Source organism: Fukomys damarensis, unplaced genomic scaffold (assembly GCF_012274545.1).
Source record: "Fukomys damarensis isolate Sample0158 unplaced genomic scaffold, DMR_v1.0_HiC HiC_scaffold_2, whole genome shotgun sequence".
Lineage (NCBI taxonomy): Eukaryota > Metazoa > Chordata > Mammalia > Rodentia > Bathyergidae > Fukomys > Fukomys damarensis.
The window spans coordinates 60,289,457-60,307,758 of record NW_022900914.1 but is presented as its reverse complement, the minus strand read 5'-3'; the positions used below and the strand labels follow the sequence as shown (position 1 = coordinate 60,307,758).

Genomic DNA, 18,302 nt, shown 5'->3' with positions numbered 1-18,302 from the left:
TTCATACTGGGGATTGAACTCAGGATCTTGCACTTGCAAGGCAGGTGGTAGCACCACTTAGCTAAATCCCTGGCTCTGCTTTTATAATTTAGTAGTGCTTGCATGCATTTGTTACTTTCTTTTGCTTTAAAAATTCCCAACCATTCTTTAAACGTTTTGAGATGCTTTCAGTCTGACAAAACACTTTCAGAAATAAAACAGAGATCCTCATGTATCCCAGACTTCCACCTATTTTGTGTTTATGCTGATTATTTTGAACACTTCAGAGAATAATAATTTTGATTTCTAAATGTAATACTAGTACTCAATAAATTTTCTTTATAATTACTTTCATTTATTCAATATGTATAGGTGTTTCTCAACACCCAAGACATTTAAAAGGTAACATAAAATATGTATATAAACTATACATGTCAAGGGTTAAGGTCAGTCATGATCAAAGCTGGGCATGGTGGTGGTGCAAGACTGTAATTGCAGCACTTGGGAGGCTGAGGCACAAGGATTTCCATCAGTTGGAGGATAGCCTGGGCTACAGAGTAATTTCAAGGCCAGCTTGGGCTGCATAGGGAGATCCTGTCTCAAAAAAAAAAAAAAATCAATCATGATCAGTAATTTTACCACCATAACTTTGGTGGGGGGAGTACTGTGGATTGAACTCAGGACCTTGTGCTTGCGAGACAGGTGGTGGCACCACTGAGCTAAATCCCCGGCCCATAACTGTGTTTTTTTAAAAAAAATTTAAACATGGTTTACATTGTTTCAGTCATATGTTCATCCATCACCAAGGAGTTAAATTAGACCTCTGATATTAATTGCTGGAAACAACCTTTCTTTTTTTTGCTACAGTACTTTAGAACCTAGAGGCATTCAGCATTGTAGAACTGAATTATATCCCTAGACTTTATTTTTTATTTTGAGACAGGGTCTTGCTAAGTTGCCCAGGCTGATATTGAACTTGGAATCCTTCTGCTTCCTAAGTAGCTAGGATTAAAAGTATGCACCAACCATTGTAGCTGGCTGGAAACTACAAGTTTTGAAAACCTAACTGAAAATTCTGTTGTATTTGAAATTCAAGGAAAAAAAAATGTACACAGCAGATTTCAGTCAGCAAAGTGGAAAGCTTGTATACAATGTAATATATAAGCTTTGGATTGTTTTTACTTTTGCGGGGGTACCAGGGATTGTTTGTATATTTTTGTGGAAGGACAATTGGATGTGTGATGATGGTTATGGACTTCTTTGTGCCTAATCATGAGACTTAGTTATGAATTCCTACTCTGGCGAAATACTGTGTATAATTTTTTACCTTTGAATTTAAGGTGACACATTTCCACATTAATCTTGTTGACCTGTCTATGACAATAATAGTAATTAGTCATGTTTACATAATTACATTTTTTTGTTTAGATTGCAGGTGAGAAGAAGTCCGCTCAGTGGCGCACAGTGGAGGGTGCCTTGAAGGAACGCAGAAAGGCTGTAGATGAAGCTGCCGATGCCCTTCTCAAAGCCAAGTAATTACTCATGGACTTTAACAAGTAATTAGGGCTCCTGGTGCTTTCTTTGGGTGGGGCTTTCTTTGTATAGCACTGTTTGTATAGAATGAAGAGAAGGTGAGAGACCCCTCCCTCTCTCTTCCACCTGTGCTCTGAACTGGTATCAGGAACACAAGTTTAAAAAGAGAGGAAATAAAACAATTAAGCTAAAATAGATTTGTCCAAAATTGATATAAAGGATCTTGTATAAAAGTCAGATTGCTTTGGTGACATGTCTGTATACATTTACTGTGGTTCTGCTATAATATCAAGATTTTAAATGGCAGTCTTACAGAATTTAGAAAATGTTACAATCTGTTTGCCTTAATTAGCAAAGTAGTGAGTACTACATTAGGTTTACTCACATCACTGGACCATGTGTCACAGCTCCGAATTCATTTGTGCTAGGTACAAGAGTCATTCTATTTTTTTTTTTGGTACAGGGGATCAAACTTGGGTCCTTGTCCTTGTGAGTCAGGTGGTGGAACCACTGAGCTAAATCCCTGGACCACAAGAGTCAGTCTAAATCATAGGCCACTTATTTATTTGCTCAGTGAGGTCCTTGACCTTCTTCCTGGCTGTTGCCTTAAGTTTTCTTTCACTGGCAGGGGAGTGAGCCTAATCCTTGCAAGAACTGCCATTCGTGGAGCCCTCAGCAGGTGGCAGGCATGGTGCCAGGTACTTTTCATGAATCACCTCTGTCCCCACATAGGAGCATGCAGCAAATGAGAGGCTGACCTAGGAGTTGGATCCGGGTCTCTCTGGTTCTGAAGCATAGCCATTTTCATGCACCATGCTGCCTCTCTGGTTCACTCTAGTAAATCTAGCTTCTGACTGAAGTTCTTAACTGTTGTTGAGAAAAGTTTCTCTGCTTACTGACCAAATCAACATTGTTTAATTTTTTTCAAGCTATATTTCTTTCAAAGACTTTTAATAATTATTTGTTGTACTAATCTCATAACTCTTCAATAATGTTAGAAAGGAACTATACTAAATATTTATTTCATTACTGATTTCCAGAGAAGAGTTAGAGAAGACGAAGAGTGTAATTGAAAATGCAAAGAAAAAAGAGGTTGCTGGGGCCAAACCTCATATAACTGCTGCAGAGGGGAAACTTCACAGCATGATAGTTGATCTGGATAATGTGGTAAAAAAGGTGCATTCTTTAATCTTTACAGTATTACTATCTGTAAACCCCTGTATATAAACACATACATAGATATTGAGTGTATGTAAGTGTATAGATTGCAGGTGAGAAGAAGTCCGCTCAGTGGCGCACAGTGGAGGGTGCCTTGAAGGAACGCAGAAAGGCTGTAGATGAAGCTGCCGATGCCCTTCTCAAAGCCAAGTAATTACTCATGGACTTTAACAAGTAATTAGGGCTCCTGGTGCTTTCTTTGGGTGGGGCTTTCTTTGTATAGCACTGTTTGTATAGAATGAAGAGAAGGTGAGAGACCCCTCCCTCTCTCTTCCACCTGTGCTCTGAACTGGTATCAGGAACACAAGTTTAAAAAGAGAGGAAATAAAACAATTAAGCTAAAATAGATTTGTCCAAAATTGATATAAAGGATCTTGTATAAAAGTCAGATTGCTTTGGTGACATGTCTGTATACATTTACTGTGGTTCTGCTATAATATCAAGATTTTAAATGGCAGTCTTACAGAATTTAGAAAATGTTACAATCTGTTTGCCTTAATTAGCAAAGTAGTGAGTACTACATTAGGTTTACTCACATCACTGGACCATGTGTCACAGCTCCGAATTCATTTGTGCTAGGTACAAGAGTCATTCTATTTTTTTTTTTGGTACAGGGGATCAAACTTGGGTCCTTGTCCTTGTGAGTCAGGTGGTGGAACCACTGAGCTAAATCCCTGGACCACAAGAGTCAGTCTAAATCATAGGCCACTTATTTATTTGCTCAGTGAGGTCCTTGACCTTCTTCCTGGCTGTTGCCTTAAGTTTTCTTTCACTGGCAGGGGAGTGAGCCTAATCCTTGCAAGAACTGCCATTCGTGGAGCCCTCAGCAGGTGGCAGGCATGGTGCCAGGTACTTTTCATGAATCACCTCTGTCCCCACATAGGAGCATGCAGCAAATGAGAGGCTGACCTAGGAGTTGGATCCGGGTCTCTCTGGTTCTGAAGCATAGCCATTTTCATGCACCATGCTGCCTCTCTGGTTCACTCTAGTAAATCTAGCTTCTGACTGAAGTTCTTAACTGTTGTTGAGAAAAGTTTCTCTGCTTACTGACCAAATCAACATTGTTTAATTTTTTTCAAGCTATATTTCTTTCAAAGACTTTTAATAATTATTTGTTGTACTAATCTCATAACTCTTCAATAATGTTAGAAAGGAACTATACTAAATATTTATTTCATTACTGATTTCCAGAGAAGAGTTAGAGAAGACGAAGAGTGTAATTGAAAATGCAAAGAAAAAAGAGGTTGCTGGGGCCAAACCTCATATAACTGCTGCAGAGGGGAAACTTCACAGCATGATAGTTGATCTGGATAATGTGGTAAAAAAGGTGCATTCTTTAATCTTTACAGTATTACTATCTGTAAACCCCTGTATATAAACACATACATAGATATTGAGTGTATGTAAGTGTGTGCGTGTGTGTGTGTGTGTGTGTGTGTGTGTGTGTGTGTGTGTGTGTATGTATGCGCTTGCGTGCATGTGGGTGCATGCATATACAATACTATGGACTGAACCCAGGATCTCAGAGATGCCCAGACGGCCTCAAACCTGCAGTCCTTCTGCCTTAGCCTCAGTAGTAGCTGGGATTACTGGCCTGTGCCACTATTCCTGGCTTAATTAGGTATATTTTTAAATATTCTTCCATGAAAAGATTTTAAGAATTCAGGTGTCAGGCATGATGTTACATGCCTGTAATCCCACCACTTGGGAAGATGAGGCAGGAGGATCGCCAAGAGTTCGAGGCCACCCTGGGGTACATAGTTCAAGGCCAGCCTGGACTACATGGTGAGACCCTGTACCCCCCAAAAAAAACCCAGGAAAAAAAAGTTTTGTCTTTTAGCAGATCTCTGTGTGCACTGAGATGATCTATGTGGGTGATTTCTTGGGACTCAGAGAAAGGGAAGAGGAGACACAGCAACACTGGAGAGGACCTGTTCCTGTCATTTAAGAAGTAATTAGGGCTGGGCGTGGTGGCGCACGCCTGTAATCCCAGCACTCGGGAGGCTGAGGCAGGAGAATCGCTGTGAGTGTGAGACCAGCCTGGACTACATAGTGAGGTCCAGGTCAATCTCAACTACATAGTGAGACCCTGTCTCAAAAAAACCAAAAAAAAAGAGAAGTAATTAGGACACAAAGTTTGTGGTTTTTTTTGAGCTTCAGATTTTTCAAAAATTTAATTTATTTTAATTTTAATTTTTTTGTACTGAGGATTAAACTGAAGGCCGATCCCTTTTTATTTTTTATTTTGAGATAAGGTCTCCGTTAGATTGCCGTGGCTGGACCAAAACTTGGGATCCTCTTGCCTCAGCTTTCCAGAGTGCTGGGATTACAGGTGTGTGCTACCACACTTGGCTTTTATTTTATTTTTAAATTAGATTGGTGCTTGGCTAGGTTAGGCCTTGTTAGCCTTTATTTTATTTCTGGTACTGAGGTTGAACCCAGAGCCTTTGCTCATGCTAGGTGAGAACTCTTACCACTGAGCTATGCCCTTGGCCCCTGATCTTCAGATTTGGGTTTTTGGTTTTTTTTTTATACTGGGGATTGAACTCAGGATCTTGTGCTTACAAGGCAGGTGGTGGCACCACTGAGCTAAATCCCTGGCCTTATATGTATTATTGACATAAATAAAGGAATATTACTTCTGTTTTTGAGTTTTATGGTATTTTTTGTTCAGTTTAACCATCTATTCTCTATATTTGGTCAGGTCCAAGCAGCTCAGTCTGAGGCTAAAGTTGTATCTCAGTATCATGAGCTGGTGGTCCAAGCCCGAGATGACTTTAAACGAGAACTGGACAGTATCACTCCAGAGGTCCTTCCTGGGTGGAAAGGGATGAGTAAGTATAATTGAAATATTAGCATTTCTTTTTTACAATTTTTTAGCAACTGATCAACTAATCTAAAACCTGTTTCAGATCCATTCTTCATAGTTGTACAGATTTTACACTTGTTACAATACTCTTATAGTGTGAACCACCAGTGTTTTATTCCATACTTCATGATTAATTCCATAATCTGTTATTCCAGTCTAGTTTCTCCAAGTGACAGTGACATAACTTTGATTCTGTTAAACTATTTCATTCGTATATATAATTATTCAAAACCTTTGGTACTCAAAAAGTGTTTGTAGTGAATTACTTGGGGCAAAGTGGGGTTTTTTTTTTTGTTTTTTTTGGTTTTTTTTTGGTACCCAAGATCAAACTCAGGTCCTTGTTCTTGCAAGGCAGATGGTGGAACCACTGAGCTAAAACCCCAGCCCCAGTTTTTTGTTTTTTTGAGACAAGGTCACACTGTGTAGTTGAGACTGATCTGGAACTCACTATGTAGCCCAGGCTGGTCTCGAATTCACAGCGATCCTCCTGCCTCAGCCTCCCGAGTGCTGAAATTACAGGCGTGCACCACTACTCCTGGCTGGCGCATACTTTTTGATTGCTCTGTCAGTAGCACTTAGGTGGAAAATTGACCTTGATTCTTCCCAGGGAAGAAAACCAACTGTTGACTCTCTACTTGCAAAAACTTAGACTGCCGTAAACATTGCTGGTGAAGCAGTTACATGGGGTACTTTCAAGGAGAAAAGTATCTGCTGTAAAACAAGACTTCACATTCTTAATGGCCCAACTTGGAGACATAGCTGGGGGATATTATTAACTTCTGGCTGGCCGAGAGGCCCAATATGCTGGCAGAGAATTATCTAGCCCAGAATGTTAGTACTACCAAGATTGAGAACCCTTGTGGTTAAGAACTGTGTGTCATGTAGAAATTAAAAGTCCCCTGCAATGCAGTCTCTGAATTGTTTTTTGAGCAACAACCATTTAATGTTTTATTAATTTTTAAAGTAGAGGATATAGTCACATGATACAAATCAGTAAGGCGCAAATTGTGTTTGCTGAAGTTGCCCTTTTATTCCTGTCCACAGTTATGCAAGTTGTTGACTCATTGTGTACCTCTGGATAGTGAATTATTTCATGATTACCTTGGCCCTCAGTTGCATCCTTGCCTCTGAAATGATGACACATTTAGGCCCCATATCAAACTATTAGAACTAGTTAGTGTTATGAATTATTTAGTTTTACTGTTCTTTTTTGTTTGTTTTGGTTTTTTGAGACAAGTTCTTGCTATGTAGTTCAAGCTGGCTTGAACTCATTATGTAGTAACCCAGACTGGACTTGAACTCAGTGTGATCCTCCTACCTTAGCCTTTCAGATGCTCAGATTACAGGTGTGCATCACCACACCCAGCTTGGTCACTATTCTCATTTCCCTAAGTTATAAGTATACCATTATTCATTATGTTTATTACTTTTTCTGTGTTTCCCCTAACTGGGAACAGTGCTACACATGTAATAATAGCTAATGTTATTGAGTGTTATTGTGTGCCTGGGACTGTATTCTAAGCACTTCCCATTTATTAACCTAAAGTTTGCAACAGTCCTATAGGTAAGTTTTGTTATTATCCCCATTTTATAGATTAGAAACTGAGACGTAGAGAGGTTAAACAACTTTATTATTTAAATTACTTAATACCCCAAGATTGAGGTTAGAGCCAGGATTTCTTTCTCACCCGATTGCCATGCTATTCTCTGCTTGATTGATTTGTGTCAGGAGCATGGAACTCCTCTGGGCTTTTGAGAGAAGAGCAATGTGATTGTAATAATGAGGAAAATTCATCCTTATGAGATTGAGGGTATAAGGAGGAGTGCCCGAGTTCCAGGGAGCTGGTGAGAAGCTGCCATGTTAACCAGGAGAAATAATGTGGGCTACCCCCATTCAGAGAATGAATACCTGTGTGGGAGAAGGAAGGGGCAGCCATTGGGAAGGTGCATCGGGGTGTTGTCAGGGTTGGAGAATGAAGAGCAAGTTGTGAATGGTTAATATTCCTAAGACGCATCTTCTTTATTATAGACCATGATACACAAAGCAATATTTCTGTGCTGTGTTGAGACCGACGTAGAGATCTCTGCTACCTGGCGGGGGTGGAATTCAAAATAAAATGTTGTAATTTATCTTGATATATTGTCTTATAACCCCTTTAAGTTTTAGGAAATAAACTATTATTTTACTTTTCAATATTAAAATAGCTCTTCCTGGTTGGTCTGTGGTTCCTTGTTTCCTTTTGGATGTTTCTATTTAATGTTAAATGACTGAAGTATGTATATTCCTTTTTTTATTTTGTTTTATTTTTGTACCGGGGATCAAACTCAGAACCTGGTGCTTGTGAGGCAGGTGGCGGCACCACTGAGCTAAAACCGTGGCCTGTATATTCCTTTTAAAACTGTTCTTCTCTTTCTTTGTAGGTGTTTCTGACCTAGGTGAGTACTTATTTTATGTTTAAAGGATTTGTTTTTGTTTCAAAATACCGAATTTAGACAAGGTGTGGTATTGCATGCCTGTTACCTCAGCTGCTTCAGAGACTGAGGCAAGAGAATCCCAAGTTGAAGATGAGCCTGGGCATCTTAGTGAGACTCAGAATGAAATAAGGAGGGGCCAGGGATGTAGCTCATCAGCATGTCTGCCTGACAAGCACAAGGTCCTGAGTTTAATTATGATACTGGCGGGGGGGAGAATGAAATAAGAAGGGCTGAGAATATAGTTCAGTGGTTGATTAGCATGCATAAGGCAAAAAAACCAAAAAAAACTAAAGTCTTTGTTGTGTTTCTGGTTCTTATGCTAAATCATCTAAAATATCAAGTAGGATTATGAGATGTATTAAATCTAAATTGGATATTTGTGGTATCCTTATGTTGTCAGGAAATAATATGTTTAAAGGAATTGGAAGCTTACATGTGTGTATGATGTGATTTTTATTTTATTTTATTTTATTTTTTGGTTCTGGGGATTGAACTCTGGCCCTTGTGCTTGCAAGGCAGGTGGTGGAACCCCTGAGCTAAATCCCAGGCCCAATTTTTTTTTTAATTTTTAATTTATTTATTTTTATTTTTATTTTTATTTATTTATTTATTTTTTGAGATAAGAGTCTCACTATGCAGTTCAGGCTGGCCTTATACTCACTGTGTAGACCAGGTTAGCCTTGAACTCCTGCCTAACTTTCCGGAGTACTGGAATTATAAGTGCACCACCATGCCCAACTTTGTGATCCTTCTTCTTTTTTGGGGGGTGGTGGTACTGGAGATTGAACTCAGGCCCTTGCATTAGCAAGGCAGGTGGTAGCATCACTGAGCTAAATCCCTATCCATCTTTGGGTTTGTTTTTTGTTTTTTGGTGTGATCTTTCTTTAACTTGTTGTTCTGGAGAATTTCAAATGTGAAAACTAGGAAAAAAACTATAATGAACTCTCCATGGACCCATCACCCAACTTCAGCTTCAGTAATTATCAATCAACTTATTGTCAGTTTTGTGTGTACCTCCTCTCCTACTGTATGTTTAAAACCTCAGATACACCCTTTCGCTGGTAAATATTTTCGAGTTTTTTTGTTTGTTTTTGTTATTATTGTGGGATCAAACCCAGCAGTACTGTATTTTTTCATATTAATAACAGATATGTTTATGTGGCTTTCAGTACCACTTGAAACATGTATGTCATCCTAGAGACAGTTTAGCAATGCTGTGTTTTGTGGTAGGGTCTTGCTGAGGCTAGCCTCCAAGTTTCTATCCTCCTGCTTCAGTTTCCCAAAAGAGTACATAGGATTATAGATGTCTCACATACTCAGCTACTTTTTAATAATACTTCTTTAATCAGCATCTATTCAGTATTCAGATAGCTCGATTGTTTCATAGGTTTTATGTAAATCATTATCTGGAGACTCCATACATTGAATTTATTCAAGAAGTCTCTTTAAGTTTTCTTTTTTCTTTTCACCTCATTTATTGAGTAATAGAACCACTTATCATTAGAATTATACACATTCTGTATTTTGCTGTTGAAACCATAATTCTTAATTTGTGTTATGTATTGAAACACTTTATGGAGTGTGAAATAAAAAAAAAATTAGTTGGGTGTGGTAGCACATATCTGTAATACCAGCTCAGGAAGCTGAGATAGAAGGTTTGTGAGGCCAGTCTAAGCAATAATGTAGGAAAGCCCCGTCTCAAACAACAACAAATTGACATTAACATGGGTTTAAGCCTAAATGAAAATCTTTGGGCATGAATATTTAAAAAAGTTGCACAGGTTATTCTGATGAGTGGCTCTGGTTGCTGATTATTAACCTAGATAGTATGTCTTTAAGAAAAGGAACAAATTCTTGTTAGGCAAAAGTTTGAGAAATTTTTAATTCAAGTTTCAGCAGGAAATAATTTAAGTGGATACCTATTGTAACTACTCACAGTCACAGAAGTGATTATATATGTAAGCTTTGTCTTTAGAGGCAAAATTACAGTAAGTTAGAAAGGCTATTTAGAATATGTTTAGATTAAAAGTACTAATTTGGGTTCCTGGACAACAACTGTTGTGCCTCAAGCCCACCTACATTACTTTGCTTGGGACTGAAAAGCCTTAGTTCTTAGATACTAGCTATTAATTTGAACTAGAGAATTAAAATCTCTCTTTGTGTTAGGTGCTTTTCGCTTTTCTTAAACACTTTGCTTTTAATGCTATAAAATCACAATCCAGTGGAGCAGATTCCCTTGTTGTAGTGGTGTATAATTTTGGGGAAGTCATTAACTTTTTGATGTGGTTATTTGTTTAGCTGACAAGCTGTCTACTGACGACCTGAACTCCCTCATTGCTCACGCACATCGACGTATTGACCAGCTAAACAGAGAGCTAGCAGAACAGAAAGCCACAGAGAAGCAGCACATCACATTGGCTTTGGAAAAACAAAAGTTAGAAGAAAAGCAGGCATTTGACTCTGCGGTGGCGAAAGCATTAGAACATCATAGAAGTGAAGTACAGGCTGAGCAGGACAGAAAGGTAAAGAAATGAGAATCACTACCTAACATTTAAAATGACTAACTTGATTGTCATCTTCTGGAGATAATGATGGTGGCCACTGACTTCAAAATACTAGCTGTAAATTGTGCCAGCCCATCTGTGGAGTGGTGCCTTGGACGACTTCTCCTAGTCAGAACTTTCAGGGGAAGATGCAGGTGCAAAGGTGTGAAAAGTCCTAAGCTGGGCGGGAGGTTTAGCTCGGTGGTTCCAGCACCTGCCTCGCAAGCACAAGGAACCAAGTTCGATCCCCGGTACTGGAAAAAAAGTCATAAGCTGCTATTGTCCAGGATTATCTAGCTCACCTCATTATAACCTCTGTCCTTTTAAGTATGCTGAAATAATCTCTGTTGAATTATGAATATATTTTCTTTCTGCCAGTGTTTTTAAGTGTAACTGTGTTACCCATCTTTTGGGGCACATCATGTATTGAACATGGTGTCCACAGGCTGATTTAGGAAGGTGACTAGTCATCTCACCTCCTACTGTAGTGGCCACCCTTTCCTTCCTCTGCCTAACCTGTTAAATACTGGCATGCCTGGCACTGGTTCAGAAACATTTTCTCCATCTAAACTATCTCCCATGCTCTTTTCTGATCCTGTGGCTTTGAAGTTTAAATACCATCTGTACCTATTAAATTCTCTAGCTCTGATCTCTGCTTTGACTTCAGGTTCCTAATGAGCAGCCTGCTTAATATTCCATTTGGAATATTCATTATAAATGATATTTCTCAATTTTCTCATAATAGATTCTGATTCATAATAGACTGTATACATGCATGACATACCGTAGGACATGGATGTTGCTGTCAGCATGTTCTTACTAGACTTTCCCTTTTTCTAAAAGTGTATGAGGATTGAGAACTCATCAGTACGGTGTTTTGTTTCACAGGTAGAGGAAGTCAGAGATGCCATGGAGAATGAGATGAGAACCCAGCTTCGCCGACAGGCAGCTGCCCACACTGATCACTTACGAGATGTCCTTAGGGTACAAGAACAAGAACTGAAGTATGAATTTGAGCAGGTAAGAACTGGTTGTAAAGCCTGAACTCCCTGCTTCTGTTTTTAACAGGCTCTCCTTTCATATATATATATATTTTTTTTTTAATTAATTTTTTTTCTTTTCAGTACGGGCGATCAAACTCAGGATGTTGCACTTGCAAGGCAGGTGCTGCACCACTGAGCTAAATCCTAGGCCCTCCTTTCCTATATTTTGTTTGTGGCCTGCTGAGAATCAAACCCAGCGGGTCTCACACATGCTAGACAAGTACTCTGCCATAGAACTACATCCTAAACTTTTTTTTTTGAGACAGGGTCACGCAGTGTAGCTCAGGCTGGCCTTGAATTGTCAGAGATCCTCCTGCCTCTGCCAGGGATTACAGGCACGTACCACCACACCCAGCATTTTTCTTTTAATACGTTTGGAGTACATATGTTTACTTTCATCTTAGGGAGTAGGTGCATTTCTTAACATATCTTGATCCTTTTTAGTCCCCTTTTTCTCCCTTTATATCAACTTCCCTTCATCTTTAGATTCCCTTCTTATTTGCAAAAGATTTTTCTCCCTGTTTCCTATTGTCTTTTATTTTGTTTTAAAATAATTTATACTTTTAGGTTTCTCATACAAGAGAAATTAAGCAATATTTAAGCTTGTGTGTCTCATTTATTTCACTAAACATTATGGTTTCAAGGTGCATCCCTTTTCTTACAGATAATTCAGTTGCCCATCCTTATGGCTAAATACTCCATTGAGTATAAATGCCATATTTTCTTTATCCATTCATGTGGTTTTTTTGTTGGTTTTTGGACAGGGTCTCACTATGTTGTTGAGACTGACCTGGAACTCACTATGTAGCCCAGGCTGGTCTTGAACTCACAGCAATCCTCTTGCCTCAGCCTCCCGAGAGTGCTGGGATTACAGGCGAGTGCCAGCACACCCGCCTCCATTCATTTGTTGATGATATATAGGCACCTTCCATGATTTAGCTGAGTTTTGGTGATAAAAAACATGGCTATGATATATTACTATAGCATAATGTCCTTAACTCTTTTGAAAAGATACCTAGAAAGGGAATAGCTGGGTTGAATGGAATTTGTAGTTTTATTCTTTGAGGAATCTCTGTACTGATTTCATAGTGGTTGTACTAGTTTACATTCCCATCAACAATGTAAAGGGTGACTTTTTCCTTGCAGCCTCAAAAGCATTTGATTTTGGTATTGTTTGATTTTGTTTTGTTTGAATGAGTCTTGTTTATGTGGTTGAAGTTGGACTTGCACTCACTAAATAGCCCAGGGTAGTATCAGATTTGTGGTAATTTTGCCTTAGTCTCCTGAGTGCTAGGATTAGAGGTGGAAACTCGTACACCAGCTTCTGTTGTTTGATTTTGATGATAGTCATTCTTTCTAGAGTAAGATGGCATCTCTTTTGTTTTAATTTGCATTTATCTGATGGCCAGAGATATTGAGCATTTTTAATGTATTTATTGGCTATTTGTACTACATTCCAGCCCTTTTAATGTACCCGTAAGGATGTTGAAGAATGGGGAGAGAATTCCAATGTAACCTAGCCTTGGTGGAGTGGTGCTTTTGTGTTCTGCAGAACTGCTGCTCCTTTTTTACATAATGGTGTGCCTGTGTTCATGTTCAGGTATATATCTCCTAGTTGTTTTGAGTCTTCATGGCTTTAAGCAGGGTAAAGCGGGTTTCGAGAATGCATACCATACTATTTATACAGGTATGGCCTACTTCCTTTCCACAAAATCCTTTACATCGTGTGATAAGTACTCAAGTTGTATAACTGGAAACTTCTCAGAGAAGTTAAGTTGTGAAATCATAGCAGTTCATCATGATGTCTTTCACCGTAGTTTCTATCCAGCAAGTCATTTACAATAATATTAGCTTTTTATTTTGTTTTGAAAGAAGGGAATGAGGGCCAGGCATGGTGCTACAGTCCCACCACTTTGGAGGCTAAAGCAGGAGAATCTTGAGTTGGAGGCTAGCCTTGGCAATTTAGCAACACCCTGTCTCTAAAAAAGGTGTGTGGGGTTGGGGGTGGGGGAATTTCTAAATAAAGAAGTCTAGAAAATTGCAATGTTGGCCGGGGATTTAGCTCAGTGGTTCCGCCACCTGCTTGGCAAGCATAAGGTCCTGAGTTCGATTTCCGGTACCAAAATAAAGAAAATTGCAATGTTGCCAATATTAAAAGATGTTTTATTTTTTGTTCGTTTTTTTGTTTTGTTTTGTTTTTTGAAACAGGGTCTCACTATGTAGTTCAGACTGACCTGGAACTCACTTTATAGCTCAGTCTGGTCTCAAACTCACAGTGATCCTCCTGCCTCAGCCTCCCAAGTGGTGGGATTACAGGCGTGCACCACCACACCTGGCAAGATATTTTATTTTAAATTATATTTGATGGGTATTTTTCTGTAGAAAATGGATATATAAGCCACGGATGATAAGGGATATAATTTATCATGTTTCAATACATTTATTTTGTAAAATTGCAAGTTTGTTTCTGGTTTTAATAACCTTTTCACTTCTCCTAGTTGGATTCCTCTAATACAGTATTAGTTCCATCAGAAAATTTGTAGAGAATTACATCAAATAGAAAAACTCAAGATCTTACACTTTTTTCTGATACAGTCTTACAGAGTTTCATGATGGCTCTTTTGAGATTTGTTTATTTTAAGCAAAGGTCTCACTATGTTGTTCAGTCTGGCCTAGAACTCACTGTGTAGCCCAGGCTGGCCTCAAACTCAAAGGCAATCATCCTGCCTCAGTCTCCCAAGTGTTGGGATTACACAAGTGCACTACCATGCCCTGCTCTTGAGATTTTAAATGTTCTTTGATCGGGAGATGGCAATTGCTGAAAAACTAGTATCCAGATAATTGACACTTAATGAAAGCAGTGTTTTTTCATACACTGTGTTTTATTTCAGAACCTGTCTGAGAAGCTCTCTGAACAAGAATTAGAGTTTCGCCGTCTGAGTCAAGAACAAGTTGACAGTTTTACTCTGGATATAAACACTGCCTATGCCCGACTGAGAGGAATCGAGCAGGCTGTTCAGAGTGAGCAAAGTCTTTGTTACCTTATAATCTTACTCAATGCAGTGTCTTAGGATAATGGAGCACTTGTACCAACAGCAGGTCATAAAGATACTCAAGTACCTGTTCCACTTTCATTCATTTCTTGGAAAGTTTGTCCCAGGTTTGATAGGTTTGGAATGTAGCATTGTGAGAGGTGAGAATCACTGGTCAGTAACTTGTGTGACAGACATGAGATCGTCTTTTTCAAGGCATTCCACTTTTTCAGGGCTTTTCTTTGGTCTGCTGTGGCCCTGTGTTCCCTCCCTGGGCACTGGAGGGTTTTCTGGAGGTGGCAGCGTGCTGAGTCCACCCTCCAAGTGGATGGTAGTTATGCTGATGAGGCCTCTGTGCCATGTGGAAAGGGACACATTCTGATAATGGCAATCTTGATAAAATAGGTTTCTTTGGGATGTTAAGGAATCTTTTGTTAGAACAGTAAAAATAACTATATAGGTACTTGGAAATGTTCAAGACCCAGTCTAGTACAGTACTTCCTTTGAAGTGTTCCTTTTTTTTTTTTGCAAATTTATAGTAGCCTTCACAAAAATTTTAGTTAAATTTGTTTAACGTGTTTCCTTCTCAACATCTGAATTAGAGGCCCTGCAAATGGGAGTGACTTCTATGTGCTGTTTTTGGCCATGCATTGTCCTGGGTGTCACAGGAAGGAAAGAGACTTAGTTGTGCTTGTGCACATGCACCCTCCCAGCTCTCGCCATTATTTTACTGCAAACAAAGCCTCATCAAAATGTGACAGGCATTACTGCCTCGGTGTGAAAGGCCAGTAGAAAGAACACAACAGAAGTGAGTGGTGGGGCAGGTTGTAGGAGGCTCTCTCTAGCTACATCTTCCTCATGAGGATTCCACATGTTGAATGTACTTCACTTTTGTGGGTATTTGGGGTCAGGTGGACAGAATTTTTTTTTTCCTAACCTTTATTTTCTTGATAGGTCATGCAGTTGCTGAGGAAGAAGCTAGAAAAGCCCACCAAATCTGGCTTTCAGTGGAAGCACTAAAATACAGCATGAAGACCTCATCAGCAGATTCACCCACTGTCCCTCTGGGGGGTGCGGTTGAGGCCATCAGAGCCAGCTGCTCTGATAGTGAGTTTGCCCAAGCATTAACCGCAGCTATCCCTCCAGAGTCCCTGACTCGGGGGGTGTATAGTGAAGAGACCCTGAGGGCCCGTTTCTATGCTGTCCAGAAACTAGCCCGAAGGGTAGCCATGATTGATGAAACCAGAAACAGTTTGTACCAGTACTTCCTCTCCTACTTGCAGTCGCTGTTGCTGTTCTCCCCTCAGCAACTGAAGCCACCAGCAGAACTCTACCCTGAGGATATCAACACATTCAAGTTACTCTCGTATGCCTCCTATTGCATTGAGCATGGTGACCTCGAGCTGGCAGCGAAGTTTGTCAATCAGCTGAAAGGGGAGTCCAGACGTGTGGCACAGGACTGGCTGAAGGAAGCCCGAATGACCCTAGAAACTAAACAGATAGTGGACATCCTGACAGCATATGCCAGTGCTGTAGGAATAGGAACCACGCAGGTGCAGCAAGAGTAAGGTCTAGGAAGAGCAGGGTAATGTCATTTTATGTCAGAGGAGTCAGCAGTGATATATGAAGGGTTTGCAGCAAGGGTCCCAGCACTGTCTAGAAGTGAGCAGGCTCCAAGTCCTGTGCTATTTGTTAACACCTGTTGCGTTCATCTTCCCACTTGCTATCATGTCAGTGAACTCCAGGAGTGCTTTCTTTGCAACTTGTGTAACATACCCTGTTTTTCAGGTTTTACTGATAAGGCTTGTGAGCCATTCAAAATAATGTTTGTGATCCCTACTATTGATTCTTCCCTTGGAGCAAACTGAATAAAGGAACATGATGAAATCTGTTATCCCTTTCTAAAAAGTGCCATGTGTATGCAGAAAGCTTCCTTGAGAAGCAGCAGAAGTCCCTAGGGATCCCAGTGTTCTCCTGCTGTGAACTGGGTCAGCAGAGGTCCAGGTCTTCTCGGCTTTGGTGAATTGATTCCTGCAAGTCAAACTCAGAGAGTGATATTGAGCCAAAATGCCAGGGTATTTGTAATTGAGGATGTTGTTTTCCAGTAATCGGCATCAGAAAACGTATGCCTCCCCAAACGGACTGCAATCCACAGGAGCAGGTTCTTTTCTGTTGCGACCCAGTATGCACACACCTACGTGCATCAGCATGAAGCAGTTCTCAAACCACTGGTTCTCATTCCTACTTGCATTGCACTGTTTTCTGATTATCTGGCTTGTGAATATTCACTTGAGGTAGTGAACATGGCATCCTTGTGGGTGGATCGAGTTATTTTGTATACCTCACAAGCACTGCCCTCAGGACCTGGAGAATTTTCTCAGTTCACAACTGAGGCAATTGTCATATTGGATGAACCATAATTATCTTTTGACTTAATTTTTTAATCCCCAAAGACTTACTGCCTCTATAAAAATACTGCCAATTTTTAAAGAATTAACATTTTCTTGCTGGGGTTTATGTTCCTAAGTTTAAGGAGATGCTTTTATCCAAATAACCTGTGAATCATGAGGTCACCATTTCTTTAAGTACTCCCTCCCCTCAACTTTGGTAGATGTAGGTCCCTGCGTGCTATAGACCTTGTCCTTTTATTGTGGGATACATTGGTCTAGCTTTGTCCTATTTCTTATGTCCCTCTCCAAATATGTGTGGTTTCCCTGATTGAGAGCTGCTTTGGGGAATGCCTTAGTCTCATGTAGTGGCACTCTAGGAACCTACAAGGGAGTGAAGCTTTTAAGAGATAACGGGCAGTTCTAAATTCAGTCTTCTGTCTTCTTTGGAATGGCATGAAAATTGCGGAACACATTAACTTGCAAAGCTAAATTTATCATAGTAGAAGTGCTTGAAATTTCTATTTTACTTATAGGGAAAAAAAGATTGTAAGGCACTTCAGATGTGACTCAGCTCAGGGGAAGCATGCAATGTGATTCCAGCTTTCTAAGATAAAAATGACCACTGGCTTTCAGATCTTAGTAGAAAACTGACCACTCCCATTGCTTACTAGGAAATGATTCAGTATTGAAAAGGAGACTCCACTTGGCCAATCTGGTCTCTTTCCTCAGGACCCACCCATCCATTCATTCTTCCTGAGACACCTCAGTAACCACTGAAGTAAGGCCTTGCCTGGGTTTCCAGCTGTAATTGAAACAGCAAGGTTTTGGGGGAGATGGGTACAGCCTTGGGCACTGGGGCAGGCCAGCTGCATTTTAACATCACACCACTGCCACTTGATGTAAAGGTCATACAAAACTAAGGCTTCACTTCTATGCTACTTTCCTTGTCTGAATCTGTTTCAGCCTAAAATTAGATTATCTTCTTGACTCCCATTCCTGATTGCTATTACTGGGCAGCATGGTGGCACATGCCTGCAATCCCAGCACTAAAAAGGCTGAGGCAGGACAGTCTCAAGTTTGAGGCTAGCCTGGACTACCTAGCAAGACTATCTCAAAGAAAATCAGCCTTTCTAACATAAAAACTCTGATCTTTGAAGCTCCAGAATCCATAATTAACAAATTAAGCCCTTTTTTTTTTTTTTTTTTTTTTTTTTTTTTTT

At 39.8% G+C, this 18,302-nt stretch overlaps 1 protein-coding gene across 15 annotated transcripts in view; it reads left to right on the top strand.

Annotated features, from left to right (window-relative positions):
* The window catches only part of Immt (inner membrane mitochondrial protein), a 35,760-nt gene extending 19,176 nt beyond the window's left edge, over positions 1-16,584 (top strand). For 11 of the 15 annotated variants that reach the window (XM_010625666.3, XM_033765230.1, XM_010625667.3 and 8 more), the window contains 8 exons: positions 1,408-1,511; positions 2,553-2,688; positions 5,435-5,564; positions 8,021-8,035; positions 10,373-10,596; positions 11,506-11,637; positions 14,552-14,681; positions 15,647-16,584. In XM_010625666.3, the coding sequence (XP_010623968.2) occupies positions 1,408-1,511; positions 2,553-2,688; positions 5,435-5,564; positions 8,021-8,035; positions 10,373-10,596; positions 11,506-11,637; positions 14,552-14,681; positions 15,647-16,260 (1,485 nt within the window). In that variant the 3' untranslated portion in view covers positions 16,261-16,584. The remainder of the gene's footprint in view (positions 1-1,407; positions 1,512-2,552; positions 2,689-5,434; positions 5,565-8,020; positions 8,036-10,372; positions 10,597-11,505; positions 11,638-14,551; positions 14,682-15,646) is intronic. The other 4 variants (XM_010625668.3, XM_033765234.1, XM_010625659.3 and 1 more) reach the window with 1 other exon arrangement.
* Positions 16,585-18,302: the final 1,718 nt, after the last annotated feature.